Here is a 26335-nt window from a genome sequence, read left to right on the forward strand (position 1 = left end):
TCCGCTACATAGACAGCGTCCTCTCGCGGCTCGCCCTTTTGGTTTCCGACCCCACATTGCATGTTGAAAGTTGTTCGTTTTTTGGTGAGTTCTTTAACCCTTTACTGTTCTGACCGCCAGTTTAGTTACACCCTGTACTTTACTTCATTTCAGACCCTTCAGGGATTCAGCACAGTCGACAACCGTCTCAAGTAGATGATGCCAGAATGGTAAGTGACTTAGGCGCTATTATCTAAATGTCGCCAAATGTACAGGGTGGGCGAAAAGTCATTGCGTCAAATGGATTTTTTTGAAATAAAATCTCAAAATGTGTCAAGGACTTTCCATCCACTCTGTATTTGTCAAATACTGGCGCTGCTTCTCATTTCACTCGTATTTTTAGAAACTAGTCTTGACTCAATCATTCGGAATACCAAGGAACATTGGCATCAAGGAGATGAATCACAGGAGTCCACCGCTTTGCTGTCCGTTCTGTGATTCCGGCAGGTGAGTCTGTGGCAACACAACTTGGTGTTTGTTAAATGATGTGATTCAGCCTCCAATTGTGTGTACATCATACTTATATCTAATTCTTCTTGGCCCCCTCTAGGTGCTCAGAGAATGATTCGTCTCGGTTTTGTCACAGCTGGATGGCAACTAGGAGGCTGGTGCTGCGATTCGTTGATCACAGATCCTTCGAGTGGTCGATACTGGCTCTGATATTCGCTAGCAGCGTTGTCCTGGTACTATGTACTGACCTTCTGATGAATGACAGGTGTTTTTCTCTGTGATGTTGGCGGTTGTATATGATGAAAGAAAAAACAAAATCATCTCTTGTTTTCATATCTCCCCTCTCAGCTAATACCATATCTGCATAGTATCCCTAGGGACTGTTTTCTGGTCGGTCAGCAACTGACTAATAGCCATACAGACTCGCCCTGATTCCAGCTGGGCACAAACTGCAATAATTCACGAGTCCTTTGAATTACAGCTGATATTATATCGTTAACCCTTTGGCTGCGGGAATAGTTGTAGAAATGATTCTTTCTTCCACTGCGGGAGCAAAAAAAAAAAATCCCTTATTCTAAGTTTTCATTCGTGAAAGATAGATGGCGATGGCGCTGAGACGTTGCAAATTCAATACAATCGGAAGCAAAGAGATGCTACAAATAGGGTTACCAGATTCGAAAACTGAAAAAGGACACCTGCGCATTGTTAGTAACGTCTCTTTTCCCAATTTTCACAATAGATGTCGCCACTACTCTGACTAATAAAACCGCACGCAGCAATATTTTCCCCAACTCTAAAACAGAACTGCTAAAAAAAACAGAAAAAATTCTGAGAATTTCCGACGTCTATTGGTGAATGCGTGTAGAAAAAAGAAATAAAACCTCAAAACACACTGATGTATCAATGAAGAAATATACCTTTTAAAGTGGAGAAAAAAACATTTTCCCCTCGGGGAAAAAAAAAATTCTGGAAACCTGAAAAAAGGAGGACAAAAGGGCAAATTTTCCGAAACGTAAAAGGACGCTTGAAATGACATAAAAAAAGACGACAGTCCCTCTTAAAGGAGGACAGTTGGTAACCCTAGATACAAACACAAAATTTGGATTCGAACCTGCAATCCCCGACACTACACCACTATGTACACAAAGCCTATATAATAAAAGCAAACTTGTCAGAGAATACAAATACAGGCAAAATGCCCAACAAAGAAGCTGAGAAAAAGATGCCCATAAAAATATGGACGTCTTATATTTCAAAAATACAGCAACCCAACTAAAAACGCAATCACAAAAATTACAAACAATATACAAATATATACAAATACACCGCCACAACAGGCAAACTGCCCAACGAGGTGGCTGACTTAAGAACATCATGGATCCCCGAGCCATTTTTTGGAGGCCCTACCTACTACTGCTACACTACACATGCACCCCGCGGAACCCCCAACGAATCGGTACATGCGGGAATGTGCGTGTACGTGTAGTGAAACCTGACGTGAAGTTTTTTTTGTTTCTCTGAAATGCTTGTTATGTGTAGTGCTGCCATCTGCCACCAGTTTTTCTAACTATGAGTGAAGTGTTATGATTGAATGATTTATCGTTGTAGGACTGTTGCTCTCTGTGGCTAGACTTTTTAACGGGGAGATCGGCTCGCATTTGCGCCTTGAAGTTGGGAACCACAGAAAACCAACTTCAACATTTATTAACAACCCTATTAGAGAAAAACTCCCTGCGTCACCATAACCTAGAATTGTCCCTCACCAATCGGTGTCCCCTTGTAAAAGCAGTCGATCGACGGTGTACTAATAGTTCATGGTCCATCCTATCCATCCCGTCGAAAATTTTGAACACGTCGATCATATCTCCCCGACAACTGCGTTCATCCAATATAAGCATACACGTAAACAAACAAAAAATAAATAAAACGATAACATACTGGGTGATTCCATAATTCCTCTTCCCTAACCGTTGATTCTAAAGGAATACTTCCACTTGGAAAAAGTATCCAAAATAACGTGTAGATCTCAGATACGCCCTTCATATTGCCAGGGGTTGTATAGTTATTAAAATACTGTATTAATTACCGTAAAATTTAATCTTTTACATGGACACCCAGTGCCAAAAACCCAATGGGAAAGTTGTTGCCCTGTTATCACTCCTGAGGACGAGAAGTTCTAGACACATTTAAAAAATTAAATAAAAAATCAACCAGTTGATGTAAAACGGTGCGGTTTGCATTAAAATATGTATCAAAACCTTGAGTTTTTGTTGTTTTTTGATAAGTTCAAATTTCACTCACAGGTGGCACTGTAAAACGGAAAACCCGTCATGAAACACATAAAATGCAACACAAACAATGCATAACGGTTTAGGGCAATTCGCTTTACATAAAACTACGATGAGCAAGCACCCTTTAGATGTATCCCGAGCTAAAAAAAAAAAAGGCGCTTGTATTGAAATGTGACAGTTTTATAGAACGAAAATTGTCATAAACACTAATTATACACTGTTGCGTTTTATGTGTTATGTCGAGTTTTTTGTTTTACAGCGACACCTGTGAGTTATATTTGAACTTTTTTAAATTTATCAAAGGAAAAATCTCCAGGCCACGATAAGTAGGTAATGCAAACCGCACTTGTTTTATGTCGATTGATTTTTTTTTTTAATTTTTAAAATGTGCCCGGGACTTTTCGGCCATCCCTTATGTTCCACGAGATGCTGATAGGTGGTATGGGGGAAATCTGACATCATGCTTGTGATGAACAGATCTTTTCAGTAGAATGTGAGATTGGATGTTTGTGACAGGGCCTCATAAGCTCGGGTCCTGGGCAAACATGAATTTTGGGGGCTCCTTTATATATCGCGCTGTTTCAGGCATATATACTAACAGAGTATCATTATGCAGCACAATTGTGTATAATTACTATCAAAATAAATTATGAAGTATGCTAGGCATTTGCTGCTTGGCATCTTTATCAGAGCATTCGGTTTTCACATTCAAAAATTCAACAGCATGAGAGAGCAAATATGCAGAAAAAATTCTTAAAATTACGAACTTGGCGATATCGCTACGTTGAAATTACAGATATAATTACTTACGATTCCCATTTTCTCGCACATTACAGGGGAAAGAAAACCTCACGCGCGCGGCAATTTACCGTTTTCGTGTATTCCACAAATAGAATGTTCCGAAAGAATGGGTGTCGGCGGTCGGGGTGGCTTCGTGCGTGGTCGGGAGTGGCGAGTCGGTTGGGGCCCTTGCTGCGAGGCGTCCGTGTTTTTCTTGGTGGGGGTGGTGTCCCCGTCCTGTGGAGGGTTCTCTCTAGTGTCCGCGGTGGAGGGTCGTGGGGATGGTCGGGAGTCTCCCTTCGCGTGGCGTGTTGGGGCGTTGTGGGCCGCGTCGGTGGGGCTGAGCGGGGATTGCGCCCGAAGTGCTGTCCTGGCTTGTCGAGCGGTGATGTGCCCTGGGATTGGGGGTTTGGGTGTGGGGGTGTGGTTGTGCTGCTTGGTTGGCGGGATGTTGGTCCCAGCCGGCTTGAGTTTTTTTCCGACACGCCCACGATCTCACGATCAATGAGCTTATATCGCAAAAGCGACAGAGCCTGGGCGTGCTCGGTTCTATACTATACTATACTATACTACGTACTAATGATTGCTATAATTATATAATTCCCTCTGAATATGGTTTTCTGTGGATATCATAAAATTATGATTTCAATTACGATATTTTCTGATTCACTATCGGAAAGAAAAATATAAATATGAAAAAAAAAATGCAAGAAATCACGGCCAATGTCTGAGTATTTTATGCAAGTGCCGTGTAGAAGAGCAGATACACTTTGCCTAATAATACCCAGAAAAGTCACCGACTAAATAGGCAAATACAAGGAAAATACAAAACTTCCAATGCATTTCTACACGCTACGGAAGTCGCCTTCAGAGGATAAAAAATATCACGCGGATCGAGATCTTACTTGGATTGGTTAAAAACATCTTAATTCTCGGTTGCTGCTTTAGTGGAAAGATACGTCTGTAAGTCAAACGTCGTGACCTGAACGTCGTCTTCTATAACTCGATGATTTGCTGCTTGCGAAATGGACCTATCTGATTGGTCTATTCGAATTTTCTTGCAATTCCTGTTCGTTACGAAATTAAATCATGGTTCTGCGACTGGTGGTGTCGATTTACTGCCGTTTACTAATTCATTTTTGAAGGCCCGAACATATGTGCCTTCGTAGAAGTCCAAAATCAGCAGTGGACTCCTATTTTTTTCTTTTCGCGGATGCAAACGAGAGTTAAGATTCAGTAACCAATCCAAGTGAGATCCTCGGTCAGCGTGACATTTTTTTAATATTCTGAAGGCGACACCCATAGCGTGTCGAAATGCACCAGGAGTTTTGTATTTGCCATTTTTTTGTTGGTGGCTTCTCTAAGCTGTACCGTGTAACTTGATTTTAAGAAAATGAAATTCTTAGAGAATTTGAATTCTGAATAGTTAACAGCCACTTTTTTTCTACAGGTAAACGTGTATTGCAGTATTGCTTTTTTTAATTATGAGATTAATTAATTTGTCATTGAAAAATTCCCTAATAATTTCTTTTTTAAACTTCCCGCAGTGCTTCGAGGACGTTCACCTGAGTGAGAGGCCACAGCTTCAAGCGGTGCTGAAACTTGTCAATCTCGTGTTTACGAGCTTCTTCGTGCTTGAAGTTATTCTTAAATGGATGGCCTACGGGTTGGTTGTGTATTTCACGAGCCTCTGGCAGACCATGGACTTCATCATCGTATGCGTAAGCCTCTATGTTTCCCGTGTGTTGGGAATTCTTCATTTACATTCTAGGTATACTATAATGCAGGGGGTGCACAGTCTCTGGCCCGAAGGCAAAATGCGGCCCGCTAGGGAGTTCCACCCGGCCCGCGAAATTTGCTCGGATAGAAAAGTATCAATACCCGCAATACGATAAATACCTAGGCTGACCGCATTTTTGTCATAAAAATACAGGATATTGCTAATAAATTTATCAATTCAAGTGTTGTCAATTACAGCCGAAAAATACTTCAAGGGCAAAGTAAAGTTGCCATTTACAGCCGAAAAACTTGTCAAAGGCAACAAAGTTTCAGTTTTAAAGTCAAAAAAATGTGTCGAAGACAAGAGAGGTGAAGTTGCCAGTTTCATCAAGGCTTGTAAAGTTGCCATTTGCAGCGGTAAAAATTTTCAAAGGGAAGTAAAGTTGCCAGTTACAGCTAAAAGATTGTCAAATAAAAGGTAATTACAGAAAAAAAAAAGGCAAATTCAAGTTGCCAAATATTGTTAAAATTGCTGAAAAATCTCCAATCACACGGAAGATAAATACGTGCCAAAATACGTACATGTTGGACAAATATGTGAAATGAATATATTTATTTGACTACAATTATCCAATTATGATAATTGGAGTCATAATTATCATGATATAATTATGTCATGTTTAGAACAAGGGGGAAAGGGGGTATTTTATTTTTAAAAAAAGGTAGGGACGGGGCCAAAATTATGGGGATGTCCCGTAAAATAAGGTCATATGGTCGCTCTTTATATGCTGTCCAGTTTTCTCTGGCCCGCGAGCGGAAGAAATGCCGCACATCTGACCCGCGGACTGAAAAGGTTGTGCAACCCCCTGCTCCGATGCTATGAATAACATGGGTCTGTGATTCGTCCTTACAGGTATCGGTAGTCAGCGTCGTTGCCGAAACGTCAGGTAGTGGGCTATACGCTCTCCGGGCAATACGTACCTTGCGTGCACTGAGGCCGCTTCGGGCCATATCCAGATGGCAAGGAATGAAGGTAATTTGAATTTTTATAAATTCACATCCAGCTGATCATTAGATTTTGTTTTTCTACATTTAATACGGGCATGTTTGTTTTAAAAAAGAATGGAATGCCCCAAAAACTCGGTTCATGGAATGTTCGAGCTTTGAAAACCAAAATTTTACACCACTGCTGATACAGTAAAACCCCTCTTAACGGTCACCCCCGTTTCACGGCCAAATAAAAATATTCCGGCAAAAAGCCTATTTAAATAATGTATTTCGAACCCCTGTTTAACAGCCACCCTCAGTTGTTCCATTGGACTAAAACCCACGGACGCACACCAATAGTTGCAATTTTAGTTCGAATTATGCTCACTAGATGGCAGCAGAAGTTTGCTATTTGATCAACTTTTTTATATTTGGATATTTTTGAATGAAATTTTGAAGTTTGTTAATGTTTGGCACCTCCGATGTCCGTTTAGAATCGGAAATTGCGTGTACTCCTGTAATCACGATCGTGCTCCTATATTTTACGTTACTCCCCGCTGTTTAATATGGCCACCTCTAGAGTATAATCCGCGCTCTCTATCGCTAAGAGGAAAAAATTGATGTCCCAAATACAGTAAAAAACGTAAAGTTGGAGTTCGTGCTCCTGCAAATGAATTCAATGCATTGATTAAATACATTTTCCTGTAAACGCAATGACGGAAAGTAATTGGATTTAGACTTTCAGTTTATAAAATGCATTTTGAAGGAGTTGGAAGGAGACCCAACGCACTGCAACTGATCAGTTTTTCCGAAAGATGTTAATTCAGTACGTAAAATTTGTAAATAACATTTCTTTTGTAATTTTAATTTCGTATCTATGCAATAATTATGTATTTTCATGACTTTAAAACGCATTTCATATTGTCGGAATTTCATTCGTATTCAAATAAAGAGCCATTTTTCAGTTACATTTAATACTATATAATACGGTTTACGGAAAATTCACCGCCAACAATTCACCGCTGGAAAATTCACCGACAACAATTCACCGCCATGCAATTCACCGCTAGGAAAATTCACCGACCAACAATTCACCGCCATGCAATTCACCGACGACAGTTCTATGCGAGTCAGTTAGCGAGGGAATGAGGGATTGAGTTACTGAGTGAGTGACCCAGTGAGTAAGTGATTCAGTGAGTCAGTGAGCGAGTGAGTTACTGATTCAATAAGCGAGTAAGTCAGTCCGTAAGTGAGTGAGCGATCTAGTGAGTGAGTGCCATATCCTAAAGATATGGCGGAAAGTTTAAATAATGACTTTATGAGAAGAAATTCAGATGATACGGATTCGGGTTGGTGTATTTTTGAAATATATGACATCCATATTTATTGTGGGCATCTTTTTCTCGCTGGGCATTTTGCCTGTTGTGGCCTTGTATTTGTATAAATTACAAATTGCTGTTGCCCAATACAAGATAGTACATTCAACAAAATTCCATTAACTCTGTTTTACTCAGAAACTTCTAATGGAATGTTAAAAGGGATAATAACAGAATTAAAAGATAATAAAGTAAGTGGATACGCGATGAATTAACTTCCTAGAAATGCTTAAAATCATCTCCTGTTATCACTTTGATGTTATAAAAAACATCGCCGATCATCAGTAACCAATGGATTTTTTTTCTGCTGAACTAGCTGTTACCCGCGATTTCACGTGATGAACTTTCAGAAATCCCGCCTTAGTGCGTATCTAGTATATGTACTCTATATTTACTATATACGTATATATATACTTCCTATGCAACGGAAATTAGTGACGATTTTTTTATTACGGGAGTCGGTGACGTTTTTTGAGTGATGGAAATCTGTTACGTTTTTGTGTTACGGAAGTCGGTTACGATTTTGGGATCAAGTTTTCATTTAACTCTAGCATATATCGGGACCCATTTGACACATCGGGACCAAGTTATGTGCATGTACCCAGAGGTTCCCACATCCTACAGCAGGTCCCCTAAGCTGAAATAGATGGCGGACCCCCAAACCAGCGTTTTCACGGGCCCCTCTGTGCTTAATTTATAGTGTGAAAATATCACAAAGGATAAGAAACGTTCCGGCCCCTGTCAGCCCTGGCCTCGTGGGGGTCATACCGAGAGGTATGTATACGTAAAATATACATATATCACCAGTGCTCCCAACATACAGGGTCGGGGTACCCGGGAGATTGCACATACACCTTCATGAAGAAGTTAAAATTTTTCATTTCCAGGGTTCCTTGATGGAACTCATTGTTTACTTGCTGGTTTAACATTGACAAATTTGCGATAGCGGAAGCCCAATGTATATCCAGTCTGAGGTCCCATAAAATTTGCGAATTCGGTCACGGGTAATTGCGTGGGGGGGGGGGGGCCTGGATTTTATTCGTTGGTAAAATGAATATTTGCAGTGGCCTTCACAGGGGATGCCCGATTAGCTTCCGAGTCAGGGGTCCCGTTCCATTTTGGGGGCACTGGATGAATCTCATTCTTTTCTGTTGTTTAACATTGTAGAATTTTCAACAGCACAAGCCCGAGATAAATCCAGTGTCTGTGTGCCCCACTAAAAATCTGCGTATGGGGTCCCCGTTACTGGATGTGGGCCCCGGATTTTATTCGTTTTAAAATTGATAAAAATTAAAAATTTTCGTGGCCACTCACAGGGGGTATGTCCGACAAGCCTTCAGGTCGGGGCCCCATGGAAAAGGGTTGGCAAAAGAATTGATAGGTTTCATTTCGGGTGTCCCTGGATGAATCTCATTGGTTTTTGTTGTTTAACATTGTAAAATTTGCAACGCATCGGTAGCCCGAGATAAATCCAGTCAGGGCCACCCCCCCCCCTAAAATTCAACGAATCGGAGTTTGGGGACCCCCATGGGGAAGTTTTCTGGGGTTACTTGATAAATCACATTTGTTTTTTGTTGCTTTATTATTATAAAATTCGCTTCTACAGTAAGCTGGTGCTTTCACGTGTCCCTTTCCATAGCACGCTGATGAAGTGGGACGAAATAAATAAGATATGTTGTGAAGAGAAAAGGGAGGGGGGGGGGTTTGACAGATGGCAGGGGGGGGGCAGAGCCCCCTAGTACTGTATATAAAATAACATGTCCTGACTGATTCATCATCGCCGAGCCAAAACCGCTGAAGCTGTAAATATATCAAATTTTGTGAATAGTTTTTTTCACGACGTAAAGACTCACTACTCACTAAGAAATGGTTTTTCCATATTCGACGACACCTAAGGGCGTCATAAGAGTGGGGATCAACGTTGAAATCATGCCGAGCCGAAACAGCTGAAGCTATAAATATGACATTAGATCAATATTGTAATATAGACTCACTGAGAAGGGATACGTTTTCGGAACAATCGGATTTTTTAATCATTTGTGACACTACTACGTTAAAAAAATTAACTAACTAACCAATTCACTCACTCACTCACTAACCAATTTACTCGCTCGCTGAATCACTGACTCGATCACTCGCTCAATCACTCACTCGGTCACTACTGGGTCACTCACTCACCCGCTGAATCACTTACTCGGTCACTCAGTCACTACTGGGTCACTCACTCACCCGCTCAATCACTTACTCACTGGGTCACTGACTCGGTCACTCGCTCAATTACTTACTCACTTGGTCACTCAATCACTGACTCGGTCACTCGCTCAATTACTTACTCACTTGGTCACTCAATCACTGACTCGGTCACTCGCTCAATCACTTACTCACTCGCTCAATCACTTACTCACTCGCTCAATCACTTACTCACTCGGTCACTCAATCACTGACTCGGTCACTCGCTCAATCACTTACTCACTCGCTCACTCGCTCAATCACTTACTCACTCGGTCACTCAGTCACTCACTCAGTAACTCAATCGCTCACTCCCTCGCTAACTGACTCGCACTAAAACTGTTGTCGGTGAATTTTCCTAGCGGTGAATTGCATGGCGGTGAATTGTTGGTCGGTGAATTTTCCTAGCGGTGAATTGTTGGTCGGTAAATTTTCCGGCGGTGAATTGTTGTCGGTGAATTGCTTGCGGTGAATTTTCCGGACACGATATAAATACAATTAATACAGGACCCCCTTCTCTGTAAGATCACCCCTCTTATACGGACAATTTTTTTTGTCCCGCGAGCGTCCGCAAAAGAGAGGTTTTACTGTATTATCATTTCGCATTTCGGTCACCTCCAAGGTTATTAGTGAAAAATTTTCATAAACTCGTAACTCTTTTAAATTGTGCTTGTATCATAAGAATGCTTTGTACTCTATGAGTGTTTTTTCCGGCTTTGATCATTGATGTTATGCATCGAGATCGATAAATCTTTGGCACGTATCTGAAATATAAACCTCAACCCTGGGGGTCTCTTGCCATTTGGCCAGATTCCGTTTTTGTTAGCATGATTAGTATCAGGCACCGCCATTAGACGTCACGAAATCTGAAGCTTCAAGGGAATGGCCAAATTGTAGATGAAAACTCAACGCTGAAACAAGAGAGTAGAAAATAATAGGACAATGGTTATTAATGTTTCAAGCTTCAGTTATCTTCAAGAACTGTGTAAGAGTTTTTGCGTTTTCAAAGAAATGTGAAGATATGCGTGCCCCCCCCCCGGAAATGATTAGTAAGCTCGTGTATCCCCAGAAATCCGTAGGGGGATTGCTTACCCCCCCCCCCCGAACCAGGGTACGAAACATACCACCTGAAATACGCAGGAGACTTGAAAATGCATAGATGGCATGTATACGCCACTTGGAATGCGAATGCTTTTAGGCGACTGAAACACAAACTTCAAGGATATCGTGAAATTGGGTTTCCTATACAATTTGAGCATTTCATAAACTGCCTTTGGAAGTTTCTAGGGTGCTGTAATGTTTTTGAACACACACAATAGTGTACATTCGAATCTTTTCTTGCCCTTACAGATCGTCGTTAACGCCCTGATGTCTGCCATACCGTCCATCGTTAACGTCTTCCTCGTGTGTCTGGTCTTCTGGCTCATATTCGGTATAATGGGAGTCCAGTTCTTCGCCGGGAAGTTCTACAGGTGCGTCGACGCATCTGGACTCACGCTGTCTCCAAACGTCACTCCCGATTACGACAGCTGCAAAAGGCTCAACTACTCATGGGTGAATAGCGACATCAACTTCGACAACGTCAGGAATGCTTATCTAGCTCTTTTCCAAGTGGTACGTATACGGTGGAGAGTTCCTATTCTCAGCTCCCCTACAAACGTTATAGGTTGTATTGGAAAATTATACAGGGTGGATACTACCGACTGCCAAATAATTACGATTCCTTTTTGAAAAAGCTAGTATGGAAAAGTGTTTTCACATAGTGTTTTAATTTGGCCAATAATTATGGAGATATAACGCTTTAAAAATTGATGGCGTCACTTTCGAATCCTGCCAAATTCACCAAACGTATAAATTGGCGTTTTTAATCTGATAGCAATGCTATAACCCCGAGAATAATCAAGAATGCTGAAAAGCTGTATACACAAACCAGTTTTTTTTTTCCTTACCCTTTCCCCCCAAAAAATTTGGCTTAGGGGGTCATTCAAGTATTACGTCAGCATCGGGGGAGGGGGGTTCGGATTTGCTGACTTTTGATGACGGGGGGGGGGTTGATGTTGCTTACGTCATCAAACACCCCTTTTTGAAGATGTGAAATATTCTAAGCTGCCGACGAAATTTTTCTGACGGGGGGGGGGGAAGAGGGAGTCAGTGTTTTGCTGACTTTTGCTGACAATGGGGAGGAGGGGTCAAAAATGGCTCAAAATTTGCTTACGTAATACTTGAATGGCCGTGAAGTAAAGAAAATTACCGCATTTTGGCAAAGAAAGTACCGATTTTGGTAAAACAATTTTTTCCAATAGATCTCGTTTGGCTAGCATTTTACTTATCTGGTGATAAATTTGCCAATACAGAGGGCACACACGTAATAACAAGGTTAACATCACTCTACACGACGAGAAAAAAAAGCGTCAATCGTGAAAGAAAACAACTGAGATTGGTTTCTAACGGGATCGAATATTCCAGTTCATCTTTTTAACTAGCGGCAACCCGCTGCATAGGAGAAATCTTTCTTTTTTTTCCGTTAGGTGTTTGGCACGTAACTGACTGTTAGAAAACTTACACGTCCGTCACAAAATTTCGAAACGTTATAACTTCCGTAATATTCGTCCGATCTTAACACGGAAAACACTTTTCCATATTAGTTTTTCACAAGGAATCACGCGTGCAATTGCAATTATTGGACGTTCGATAGTACCCAACCTGTAGATACAAATTTTAGGTGTTGGTTATTGTCATCTTTCTCTTGATAGCTTTATTTGTTTTGTTTTATCTCTGAACTTGCAGCCTGAGCCACATCCGTGATCACTAAATCCATCCTAAACAGATGGGTCTAGATAGATGTTCGTAATTCGCTAGGCTTAACGCGCTTATACATATCCGGGAGATGTTATGGTAGTATTTCTTTTTTAAGAGCAGTCCTTCCTTCTTTCGTTCTAACTAATTCATTTCAAGCCAATCTAATGGGATGAGGCTATGGATTAACACCAATAAAAAAATTGCTATGGGGTCATTCAAGTATTACGTCAGCATCGGGGGAGGGGGGTTCGGATTTGCTTACTTTTAATGACAAGGGGGGGGGGGTTTGAAGGTTGCTTACGTCATCAACCACTCCTTTTTGAAGATATGAAATATTCTAAGCTGCTGGCGAACTTTTGCTGACAAGGGGCACGCGGGGGTCAAAAATGGCTCAAAATCTGCTTACGTAATACTTGAATGGCCCCCTATACATTATTATTTTAGAGAGTTTTTAATACCGTTATTTCCCATGAATAGCCGTATCACCAGCATTGTTATAGTGCCCTCATAGCATGGGTAAAAGGAAAAACTTCTCTTTTAAAGCTCTTGAAGATATTACAACAATATTTACAACAAATTATTACGGTATATAGCCTGAAATTAGCAACTAATAAAATTGTCAAGAAAATACAGGGTCGGCGAAAACTACTGGACCCATTTTAAAAATTAATAAAAATAATCAGCCAATTGACATAAAAACGTGCGGTTTGCACAAAAATACTTGTCATGGCTTAGAGTTTTCTTCTTCTCTTTTTTTTTGATAAATTTAAAAATACCTGTAGTTGAAAATTTCACTCACAGGTGACAGTGTATTACAAAAAACTCGACATTACATAAAAAGTGGCGTAAATAGTTGGTGGGGTGGGGGGGGGGGCGATGAGAATCAAAAAATTTTCTGAAGATCAAGACGGTGGTACAAACTAGTTTGGGAAACTCTGGTTCAGATATAGCCAAAGCTATACTAAGCGGTCTTCAAACTTTTTTCTAGTCGCGAGCACTGCCTGCACCCATCATCAAAAGATCACCGTTATGGTAAGTTTGACTTACCAGTGCATGAAATCAAGATGATTTCAATCCTTCAATGCAATTCGTAAGAGGTGTTTACTTGGGACGTTGATCAAGTGCTCGTGGGCACGGAATCGGACACTGGCATCGAGCACTCTGAGTGCTTCAGGGAGCACCGTGGTGCATGCGAGTAATGGGCCGAAGATGTCTGCTGTATACAAAGGGTGCTGCTCATATTCAAATGAGGTCGTTTTATGCAACAAAAATCTAAAGAACCATTAAATTATGCACCGTTTGTGTAGCATTTCATGTGTTATGTTGAGTTCAGAATAATACAACGACATCTGTGAGTGAAATTTTGAACTTTTTTTTTTTAATTTGAAAAAAAAAAAAAAACCTAAATCATGATAAGTAGTTTAGTGCAAACCGCACCTTTTATGTTAATTGGTTGATTTTTTTTAATTTTTAAAATGTGTACAGGACTTTTCGCCCACCCTGTATTTCATAATTCTATATACGTTCGAGAGTTATTGATGATTTGAAAGTTCACACATGTTCGAAAATCTAAAAGTTGCATCCACATAATTGTTGCGATTTTAGGAAAGTTTTTATCGACGTAAAAACATTGTTGTGAGCTTAGGAAAAATTCTGAAAATACTTGTTGAGGGTGTCGGAAAAATTCAGAAAGTCGTTGTAGAGAGTTTAGAAAAATTTCTGAAGATCATTTTTGCGATTGTTGGAAGTTTTTTAAGAAAACATCGTTGAATAAGACAAATTTTGAAAATCATTTTTAATAGTGTCGGAAAAATTCTGAAAATCATTGTTGAGAGTAAAATTCTGTGAGACATTGTTGAAAGTGTCGGTAAATTTTCGAAAATCATCGTTCAGAGTGCAAGAAATTTTTCTTGAAGATCATTGTTGAAAGTGTGGGAAAAATTCTGAGTGTGCAAAAATATTCTGAAAGTAATTGTTGAGAATAAAAATTCTGAAAATCGTTGCTGAGAATAAAAATTCTGAAAATCGTTGCTGAGAATAAAAATTCTGAAAATCATTGTTGAGAGTAAAATTCTGTGAAACATTTCTGAAAAAGTGTCGGTAAATTTTTGAAAATCATTGTTGAGAGTAAAATTCTGTGAAACATTGTTGAAAAAGTGTCGGTAAAAAAAATTTTTGAAAATCATCGTTCAGAGTGCAAGAAATTTTTCTTGAAGATCATTGTTGAAAGTGTGGGAAACATTCTGAGTGTGTAAAAATATTCTGAAAATAATTGTTGAGAATAAAAATTCTTAAAATCATTGTTGAGAGGGTAGGAAAATTTGTGAAAACAATTGTTGAGTGTGTAGATTTTTTAAAAAATTATTGTAATCATTGCTCAGAGCATGGGAAAAAATTAAATACATGATGCGAAGTGTATGAATAATTTTGGAAAGTATTGTAATCATTGTTGAAAGAGCGTAGGAAACGTTTTAAAAATCATGTTCATAGAGTATAAAAAAAACACTTAAAATCATTGTTCAGAGAGCATTGAAAATGTTTTATAAAACATTGTTGGAAGTAAGGAAATATTTTTTTAAAATCTTAGTAGACACGTTTGACTTGTCTATTATTAATGAATTCCAACTAAATGCACAATTTAGTCGTCATTTTTAAATGAGAATTTATATTAATTTATTTTAGTTTTATTTTATGCAGGGTGTCCCATCGATTCGTAAATAGTTTAAAAATTCGTAAAAATTGGTATATTTGAAAGAGATTTTCAAAAAAAGAGAGTTATTCCCAGGAAAAGCAATTTTCGTTACAAAAAAATAAAGTACAAATTTTTGTTGATAGAGAGCGCTGCAAGAAAGCAAATCACAGTCTTGTAAACTGTTGGAAACGATTAACGAACATCTCATTTCTCAATTTTTCCTGTTACTGACGGTTTTCATAGCGACATTGGTGGATAAAACACTATTGATGAAGTTGTTGTAACACCGCCACGAATCACCGTCTTTAGCTTTACGAACGTTTTGGACTCGGAAGAGATCGAAGAAAGGTTCGAGTCCAATCATTTCCACCGGACTGGTGGGTAGCGCACTCTATCGACAAGAACTTGAACTTTTATTTACCCGCACGAAAAAAAAAAAAAAAACTACCTTTGTGAGAATAACTTTTGCAGCAAATCACATTCAAAATATATCATTTCCTTCAATCTCTATGAGTTTTTTTTTAAACTATTTACGAATTTACGGGACACCCTGTACAACTGATATTATTATGATTGTCAGGCGACTTTCGAAGGTTGGATGGAGATCATGCAGTGCGCGACGGATGCCACGGACGTCGGCCAACAACCGTATCCGGAGGCCAATTTCTTAGCTTACATCTACTTCGTCACTTTCATCATCTGTGGCTCGTTCTTCACGCTCAACCTGTTCATCGGTGTCATCATCGACAACTTCAACATGCTCAAGAAAAAGGTTGGCCCACCCTGTTCGTTAAAAATCGATATGACAAATCGCAATCCAGATAATCGTGCTAACCCAGGGGTTCTTCAACCTTTTTTTCAGCCGCGACCAAAAAAACCAAGAACGTGACAAACTTCGCTACCCATTGATCTATTTTTAATGTTAAAAATTCTTATTAAATATTTTTGAGGAATAAAATGTATTTAGAGATATAGATGGCTTTTTCTCTCAGCCCAATTTATTTTTTGCTAGTATGCAAATTATTTCTTGCATTTATTTATTTTTTGCTAGTCCGAATATAATTTTTATAATTTATTTATTTTTACTGGTTTGCAAATTATTGCTCATATCGATCTATTTTTTTGCCAGTCCGCAAAATTTTTGTCCTGCTAATTTTTTTGCCAGTTGGCAAGTTAATCTGTCCAATTTGTTTGTTTTTTTCCGGTCATAAATTTTTTTTTTCTCATATTCATTTCTTTTTGCTAGTTCTCAAATTATTTCACCAATTTATTTATGTTTTGCCGATCTTCAAATTACTTACATGCATTAGTTTTTCACCCCGTTTCTTGCTGATCTGCAAATTATTTCTTCCTTATATTTTTTGCCAGTCCACAGATCATTTCCACCACTTTATTCATTCTGTTTTGCCGGTTCTGATTTTTTTTCTTTCATTTATTTATTTTTACTGGTCCGCAAATTATTGCTCAAATCGATTTACTTTTTTTTTCTAGTCCGCAAAATATTTCTCGTGCTTTTTTTGCCGGTCTACGAATTATTTCTCCCATTCATTTATTTTTTGCTCGTCCGAAAATCGTTTCTCTAATTTAATTTTTATATTTCGCAAATTATTGCTCATATTGATCTGCTTTTTGCCAATTCGCAAAATGCTTCTCAGGCTTATTTTTTCCCAGTCTGCAAATTATTCTCCCCCATTTATTTATTTTTTCCTGTCATCAGTTTTTTTTTTCTCATGTTCGTTTATTTTTTGCTAGTATGCAAGTTATTTCTTCCATTTATTTATTTATAGTCCGAATATAATTTTTATAATTTATTTATTTTTACTAGTTTGTGCAAATTATTGCTCATATCGATCTATTTTTTGCCAGTCCGCAAAATTTTTGTCCTGCTAATTTTTGCCAGTTTACAAATTAGTCTCTCCAATTTGTTTGTTTATTTTCCGGTCATAATTTTTTTTTCTCACATATTCATTTGTTTTTTTTTTGCTAGTTCTCAAATTATTTCACCAATTTATTTATGCTTTGCTGATCTTCAAATTCTTGCTGATCTGCAAATTATTTCTTCCTTATATATTTTGCCAGTCCACAGATCATTTCCACCATTTATTCATTGTTTTGCCGGTTCTTTCATTTATTTATTTTTACTGGTCCGTAAATGATAGCTCAAATCGATTTACTTTTTTTCTAGTCCGCAAAATATTTCTCGTGCTTTTTTGCCGGTCTACGAATTATTTCTCCCATTCATTTATTTTTTGCTCGTCCGAAAATCGTTTCTCTAATTTAATTTTTATATTTCGCAAATTATTGCTCATATTGATCTGCTTTTTGCCAATTCGCAAAATGCTTCTCAGGCTTATTTTTGCCCAGTCTGCAAATTATTCTCCCCCATTTATTTATTTTTTCCTGTCATCAGTTTTCTCATGTTCGTTTATTTTTTGCTAGTATGCAAGTTATTTCTTCCATTTATTTATTTATAGTCCGAATATAATTTTTATAATTTATTTATTTTTACTAGTTTGTGCAAATTATTGCTCATATCGATCTATTTTTTGCCAGTCCGCAAAATTTTTGTCCTGCTAATTTTTGCCAGTTTACAAATTAGTCTCTCCAATTTGTTTGTTTATTTTCCGGTCATAATTTTTTTTTCTCACATATTCATTTGTTTTTTTTTTTGCTAGTTCTCAAATTATTTCACCAATTTATTTATGCTTTGCTGATCTTCAAATTCTTGCTGATCTGCAAATTATTTCTTCCTTATATATTTTGCCAGTCCACAGATCATTTCCACCATTTATTCATTGTTTTGCCGGTTCTTTCATTTATTTATTTTTACTGGTCCGTAAATGATAGCTCAAATCGATTTACTTTTTTTCTAGTCCGCAAAATATTTCTCGTGCTTTTTTGCCGGTCTACGAATTATTTCTCCCATTCATTTATTTTTTGCTCGTCCGAAAATCGTTTCTCTAATTTATTTTTTATATTTCGCAAATTATTGCTCATATTGATCTGCTTTTTGCCAATTCGCAAAATGCTTCTCAGGCTTATTTTTTGCCAGTCTGCAAAATGCTTCTCAAGCCTATTTTTTGCCAGTCTGCAAATTATTCTCTCCCATTTATTTATTTCTTCCGGTCGTAAATTTTTTTTCTCATATTCGTTCATTTTTGCTAGTCCGCAAATTATTTCACCAATTTATTCATGTTTTGCCGATCTGCAAATCACTTACCAGCATTAGTTCCTCTCCCAGTTTCTTGTCGATCTGCAAGTTCTTTCTTTTTCATATTTATGAATTTTTTTGCCAGTCCGCAAAACATTCCCACCATTTATATATATATATTTTTTTTGCCAGTTCTCAATTTTTTTCTCCCATTCATTTATTTTTACTGGTCCGCAAATTATTGCTCAAATTGTTTCACTTTTTTTCCGGTCCGCAAAAATATTTCCTCCAGCTTTTTTGCCGGTCAATGAATTATTTCTCCCGTTTATTTATATTTTGCCGGTCCGTAAATTATTTCTCTCCTTTCTCCCTGTCCAAGACATAGTTTAACTAGTTTCACCGGTCCACAGCTTTAAAAAGTTTGAAGAACACTGCTTTAAATTGTTCAATTAGTGAACTTGTTTCAAATTCAATAGCATATTTATGTTTTTTCTTCTTGTTTTTTAAATGTAAGTATGAAGGAGGGATAGTGGAAATGTTTCTGACGGACAGTCAAAAGACTTACTACACAGCAATGCTGAAGCTCGGCAAGAAGAAACCTCGCAGGATCGTCAGCAGACCACAGAACAGATATCTTAGGATGTGTTGCGACATAGCCATGAGCCGAAAGTAAGCGATAAGAACGATAACAATTATCTCCGAGACCATTTGCAATACGTCATCCCTAGAACCCGGATTATATGTGCTAAAAAGTTGGCAAAATATGCACTAGAAGACGCCGCTAAAATGTGCAGTAGGAAACACTGAAATATGCAACTAAAAGTAAAGATAAATCTACACTTAAAAATGCCGAGATATGCCTTGAAATCAAAAATACGCGCGAAAAATGAAAACAAATACATCTGATAATGCCGAAGTATGGCACTAAAAATGAAAAAGATGCGCAGAAATTAAAAAAAAATGCATCTAAAAGTACCAAAAATTGAAAAAAAAGATCATAAAATGGTGAAAAAAGCGCTTAAAAATGCATTTAAAAACATCGAAATGTGCAGAAAATAAAAAATATTCCTTAAAAATGCTGGAACGTGCATTTAAAAATGTCGAAACGTGCATAGAATAATAAATATGCCTCAAAAATCCTTCAATATGCCCTAAACGAATATATAGGAATATTGAAAAACATTCATAAAATAAAAAAAATATGCACTTAAAAATGCTGGTTTCCCTAAAGAGGGAAAATATGCTCAAAAAAATTGGGGAGAAAAATGTGCATTTAGAAATGCAGAAATATCACCAAAAAAAAGAAGAAAAGTGTGTAAAAAAAATTCACAAAAATGGAGAAAATATGCACAAAATGAAAAAAAAAAATGCTTATTAAAAGCACTAAAGTATGGTCTAAAAGAAAATAAAAATATGTAGTAGAATAAAAAAAATATGTGCAAAAAAATGAAGAAAGTATGCATTTTTAGCAGTACAAAAATATGCATTTAAAAATGCCTAAAATGTGTGCTAAAATGCACAATACTCAATATTGCAATATTTTCTAGAAATATTAAAGAAATTTGGTTAAATTTGATTAAAAAGAGGAAAATAATCTTAGAAATATTACTGCTGTAATGCTATCAATAGGAAAAATGCTAGAAATATGCATTACCCTAAAATTTCGGTGATTTTATGCATTTACTTTACATACACTAACTATAAAAAGTGCTAAAATATGCAATTGCATATGCACTTGCATACATACATTTGCATATAATCCGGGCTCTAATCACCACATTTTTTCTATGAAATATTTTCCTCGTTTCAATTTCAGATTCGAACTCTTCGTGTTTTTCCTGATATTCCTGAACATGGTGGCCATGACCGTCGAGCATTACCAGCAGCCCCCTCACGTGACGTCGATCCTGGAGCACCTGAATATTGTGTTCACCGCCCTGTACGGGTTCGAGGCACTGATGAAGATCATTGGACTGAGACACCACTACTTCACGTTCCCGTGGAATGTGTTCGATCTGTGCATCTTTATCATCTCTGTAGCTGGTGAGTACCGCGGGCATAAGCCGAGGCCACACTCGTGTCCAGCCTGGGTCCAATACGTTCCAAGGGGTGGTCATGGGCGAGCAGTGAGGCCGCTCCACTATTGGCAATGATCGTCGAACGCTGGAGGGTGCTCGAAGTAAATAACCAGGACCTTCCAGCCCCCACTCTAAGTCAAAGGAGGGAGAGAGAGAGAGAGGGAGAGAGAGTCGCCTTCCCACTAGATTTTTCAATCCATTGTTCGAAGAAACGCCAACAGTCACTTCACGGGGCGGGGGGGGGGGGTTCTAGAAACAAATATAGGGAACATTGGGCAGCCAGCTTGTGCCGCTAGTGCTTCATTGCACCGGGTGAGGCAAAGATTGGAAGCAAATATTTGCGAATGAATTGGACCAGGCCGGACATAACTGAGGCTCTAGCCATAGCCCAGTGGTGAGTCATATGCGTACCATATGCATCCCGCAAAAGGCGTTACGGTAAAAAAGTATCAGTAGTAAATGGCTGATCACATTTCCTTCGCGGAAAATACGGGAATTTGGGACCCATACGGGCCATCTCTCCAATTATAGCCAAAAAAAAAAAAAATTCAGATGTATTAAGTTGAAAATTATGTCAAAACATTGTCAAAAAAGTAAAGTTGCAAATTGTAGCCGGAAAATTTTTTAAAAAGTTGCTAATTATAACCAGAAAAATTTCTCACGAGAGAAAGTAAAGTTGCTTATTATATAGCCAAAAAAATTGTGAAAGAGAAGTAAAGTTGCTAACTATAGCAAAAACTGATCAAAGGAAAGTAAAGTAGCCAATTACAGCCAAACAATTATCAAAGGGAAGTAGAGATGCAAATTAGAGCCAAACAATTGCTAAATGGAAGTGAAGTTGAAATAGCCTCAAAAATTGTCAAGGGAAAGTAAAGTTGCTTTGAAATAAATATATTTATGTGGCGATAATTAAAGTGATAATTATTATCATGCAATTAATTTTATACTGAATCCTTTATTTCATTCATCACATTTTAGGGGAAAGATGGGATTGGACATATAATTTTGGATGGCCAAAATTACGGGGATATCCCGTAAAATATATATGGCCATCAAATATGAGATGGCCATATGGGTCATATGGCCATCTCATATGTTACAGGTTTCGGCCCGGAAGCGGCAGAAATACCATATATCTGGCCCGCGGAATGAAAAAGGTTGTGCATCCCTGCTTAGTCAAATTATCCTAAATGTCTTCAATGGATACTCTCCGGCAGGGCTAAAAAATCTTGGCGCCAAAAAAAATTTTTAACCCCAAGGAAAAGGTCCAAAATAATCTTTTTTTAACTTTTTCAGGGCATAGTGACCCTTACGAAAAAAATTTAGGCGCCAATACCAATTTTTTAGTTGCCATGGTGATCTACGCCTGGGATTTGTCCAGCCCTTTTCTAAAGCCGGGTTTTCCTAGGAGCAGGTTATTTGCACCGCGTGCAGCGTGAAAACGCTGATTGGTTAAAAAACCGGAATTTCAGGTTTTTAACCAATCCCTTCCTTCACGTTGCACGCGAATGAGAAATGCTACTCCTAAGAAAGCCCGGCTTAAGGGCAAAAATCATTAATTCGAGGTCATTTTTTTTTTTTCCATTACAGGTATAATATTCGAAGAAGCCCTCCAACAGATGGTCATCAGTCCCACCCTGTTTCGGGTGATCCGTCTCGTCCGTATCGGAAGGGTGCTGAGACTGATCAAGGCCGCCAAGGGCATCAGGAAGTTGCTGTTCGCCCTGATCATATCCCTCCCGGCCCTCTTCAACATCGGCGCCCTGCTGTTCCTGGTGACCTTCGTCTACGCCATCATCGGTATGTCGATATTTGGCCACGTGAAGATCGCCGAGGGATTTTCTGGAGGCGGACTGAACGAGATGGTGAACTTCAGGACGTTTCCAAGCAGCATGTCCCTCTTGTTCAGGCTGGCGACGTCCGCCGGCTGGAACGACGTCCTCAACAGCCTCATGCTGCACCCGCCTCACTGCGACCTACAGCACATGGGCCTGCCGAACGGCAACTGCGGACATCCCACGGTCGCCATCATATACCTCGTCAGCTACATCATCATAAATTTCATGGTCATCATAAACATGTATATAGCCGTTATTCTCGAAAACTTAAGCCAGGCTAACAAGGAAGACACGGGCATCACCGAAGACGACATAGAGATGTTCTACCTTTGCTGGTCTCAGTACGACCCGAACGCGAGCCAGTTCATCAAATACGCACAGTTGTCGGACTTCGTAGCGTCTCTGGACCCACCTCTGCAGATCGACAAGCCGAACGATCCGGCCCTGATCGCGATGAACCTGCCGATATCCAGCGGGGATAGGATCCACTGCCTGGATATCCTTCACAGCCTTGTGAGTCACGTCCTCGGGGACGTGGAGGACACCGAAGAATTCCGGGTCGTCCAGCAGCAGGTGGACCAACGATTCCGCAAGACGTTCCCGACTCGCAACCAGGTCGAAATCATCTCGACGACCCTCAAAAGGAAGCAGATCGACAATGCCGCGAAACTTATACAGAGGACGTTCAGGAAACACTTGGCCAGGATTAGGATGAAGAAGGCGGAGATGAATGGTGGCACTTGATGGGAACAACGTCGATGATGTCGACGACGAACTTCGAAGGACATCCATGTTTGGTGCGTTAACCGACATGACTGTTACATGTCGTAGGGATGACGTGTTTTCGCTGTTCCCATGTGCCTCGTGTACAGCGGACAGTTACAGCTGGAGATTTGGACCAGTGTTCTTCAACCTTTGTACAGCTAGCTGCTGACCGGTGAAAATGGTTGAACATTTTTTGCGGACCGGTGAAAATGAGAGAAATAATTCGCAGAGGCAAAAAACAGAGGATAAAAAAAGAGAAAATGTAATTTGCGTACCCAGAAAAAAATTAATAAATCGGAGAAAAAAGAAATTGAGGACTGGAGAAAAATAATGTAAAAATAAAAATAAAATATATATATATAGGGTGAACAATTTGCGGGCCGGTAAAACATGTAGGCTTTATTATAGGTAAACGTATAAATGGGAGAAATAATTTGCGGACCGGTAAAACATGAATCAATGGGAGAAATAATTTGCGGACCGGTAAAACATGAATCAATGGGAGAAATAATTTGCGGACCAGTAAAACATGAATCAATGGGAGAAATAATTTGCGGACCAGTAAAACATGAATAAATCCGCAAAATAATTTGTGGATTGGTGAAAAATAAATCAATGGGAGAAATAATTTGAGGATCGGTAAAACATGAATCAATGGGAGAAATAATTTTGCGGACCGTCACATAAATAAATGGGACAAAAAAATGAAAAAAAAATGGGTCGAATAATTTACTCACCTGTAAAAATAAATGAATGGGTGAAAATATTCACAATAAGCAACAAAATAATAATTAGAAGTAGAAATAAACAGGAGAAAGAATCTCCGGACTCTTTCTTCTGGCAAAAAATAATCAGGTGAAAAAATTAACTGGAATAATTTGCGGACCGGCGAAAAAAAAAGTAGGAGAATGAATAAATAAGAGAAATAATTTACGGGATTTGAAAAATAAATAATTGGGAGAAATATTTTGCAGACTGATGGAGAACAAATGAATGGAAGAAAATATTAGCGGACCGGAAAAAAAAAACAAAAGGGAGATGGGAAAAAAATAGGGGAAATAACTGCGGACTGGCGAAAGAAACCAACTAAAGCGAAAAAAGAATTTGCGGACCGCCAAAGAAAAAAATCAAGAGGATAAATAATTTGCGTATTTTATGACGGCTAAGACGAATGGAAACCTATATGGAGACGTATAATATTTCGATTAAATTTTTTTAATTATGTAGCGGTTACATAAATTGGATGAAATGTTTTGCGGACCGGTGATATATTCCCACGGACTGCGGACTAGCGGTTGAAGAACACTGATCAAGACCATTTCAACGTCCGCAGAAAAGGTTACTCTGATCCGTGACGTACATCTTGCAGCGCCATCTGAAAATTTTTCATATCGAATCTTAAAACAGCTCGCTTTATGTCCCCGTCTTCCTTATTGTAATTTACAATTAATAACAGCGCGGGGATCCAGGGGGACCTATGTGGGGAAAATGATCCTATCCCGTAAAATACGGGACGTCAGTGACTAACCAACCCGCTACACAATGAAATGCCCTCCTCTTCTGACGCATCACACACGATTAACGCTCTTATTTGATGATGACTAGAGCCCGGATTATATGCACTAAAAAAGTGGAAAAATATGCTCTAAAAATATGCAAATACACACTTAAAAATGCAAAAATATGCTCTAAAAATATGCAAATACACACTTAAAAATGCAAAAATATGCACTTGAGAATGCAAAAATGTGCACTTAAAAATGCAAAAATGTGCATTTGAAATACCAAAATGTGCACTTGGAAAAGAAAATGTGCACTTGAAATACCAAATACACTTAAAAGGCCAAAATATGCACTGAAAATTCCAAAATATGTATTATTTGAAAAATTGTAAAAAAAGAAAATTGAGTTGGCTTAAATAGACCTTCGAAAATATGCACATATGCTGAAAATTCTTTGATTTCATGCATTTATATGCATTAATGCTAAAAAAGGCCATTATGCGCATATGCATTTGCATATAATCCGGGCTTTAATGATGTGACGATGCTCGGCCATTCGTTATGTGCATCTATTATGTATATGTAATTTTAATATAAATGAATTTCATGCTCAATGATGGAAAGGCAGTTAACACAAGTAAATCTATCATTCGAAAAATTCGTGATTTGTCCTTCATAAATTTAACTTATTAACATAAAACTCGATACGTTTAACTTTGTATGTGTCATTTATGCAAATTTTTCAAATGTAGGTTACTAATAAATGTATTTTCCTCTTTGAATACTATTGTTGTTTTATCTTTCTAATACATACATGCTCAACCCATGACGTGCGTGCGAAATGCGACCCGGGGCATGCTTATAAATCACTTGAGTGACCTGCGGCGCATTTACAGGATCTCTTAAGATACCCCGCGGTTCAGTTCCGGATCACTCAAGCGCTCCCGCGGGCACATTTATAGATCGCTTAACCCTTTAAGCTGCATTGACGAGATATCTCGCCTCCTTATAAGAGTCTCTTATTTTAACATCGACGAGCCCAAATATTTTGTAAAGTTGAATTCCTCAATGATACACTTTTCTTATATAATCGAAGTTTGTTGCACCTCTTGAAAGTCGGAAGAAAGCCTACTTCATTTAAATATATATAAAATTTTAGGTGAGAGGGAGGGGGGGGGGGTTAATGTTTTCTTCTGTGCCGCTTTAAAGGTTAAATGACCAGAGGCATATTTACGGATCGTTTAAGTGACCTGCGACACGGTTCCAGAACAGTTAAACGGCCCGCCGTGAAACTCCACATCCTCTTAATGCAGGGTGGACAAAAAGTCCGTAGAAACTTTAAAAATGAATAAAAACCGGAAAAATAACCGAAATAAAAAACGATTTGCAGGGTTAGCATCGTTAAGGTCACGGAAATGTTTTTAAGACAGGAAAAAAAAATAACTTAAAAAACAGCCGACAGGTGGCGCTGGTATGATCGACTTCAAATATGCAAATGAGGTGGTTATAAGAGATTGCGCTCCTAATCCACAACCGGTTGTGGATGTGGACCTGATGTATTCTGCCGTTGCTGGATTTGTGACTTGCCTGAAATGTGTTATCCATATTGCTGTAATAAACTATTTGGAGGCATTCTGTT

General features: G+C 38.6%; 1 protein-coding gene across 1 annotated transcript in view; it reads left to right on the forward strand.

The window, feature by feature from the left end:
* LOC149069183 (sodium channel protein 1 brain-like) overlaps positions 1 to 25728 on the forward strand; it is a 62366-nt gene extending 36638 nt beyond the window's left edge. The window contains exons 17-26 of the mRNA XM_089251411.1: positions 154 to 209; positions 383 to 486; positions 590 to 722; positions 5108 to 5281; positions 6193 to 6312; positions 11222 to 11485; positions 15943 to 16134; positions 19028 to 19182; positions 20330 to 20556; positions 22182 to 25728. Coding sequence (XP_089107537.1) covers positions 154 to 209; positions 383 to 486; positions 590 to 722; positions 5108 to 5281; positions 6193 to 6312; positions 11222 to 11485; positions 15943 to 16134; positions 19028 to 19182; positions 20330 to 20556; positions 22182 to 23173 — 2417 coding nt within the window. The 3' untranslated portion in view covers positions 23174 to 25728. The remainder of the gene's footprint in view (positions 1 to 153; positions 210 to 382; positions 487 to 589; positions 723 to 5107; positions 5282 to 6192; positions 6313 to 11221; positions 11486 to 15942; positions 16135 to 19027; positions 19183 to 20329; positions 20557 to 22181) is intronic.
* Positions 25729 to 26335: the final 607 nt, after the last annotated feature.

The sequence above is a fragment of the Pholcus phalangioides genome, unplaced genomic scaffold, assembly GCF_987345545.1.
Source record: "Pholcus phalangioides strain wild (caught in Gottingen) unplaced genomic scaffold, Ppha-v1.0 ptg000024l_1, whole genome shotgun sequence".
In the NCBI taxonomy this organism is placed as follows: Eukaryota; Metazoa; Arthropoda; class Arachnida; order Araneae; family Pholcidae; genus Pholcus; species Pholcus phalangioides.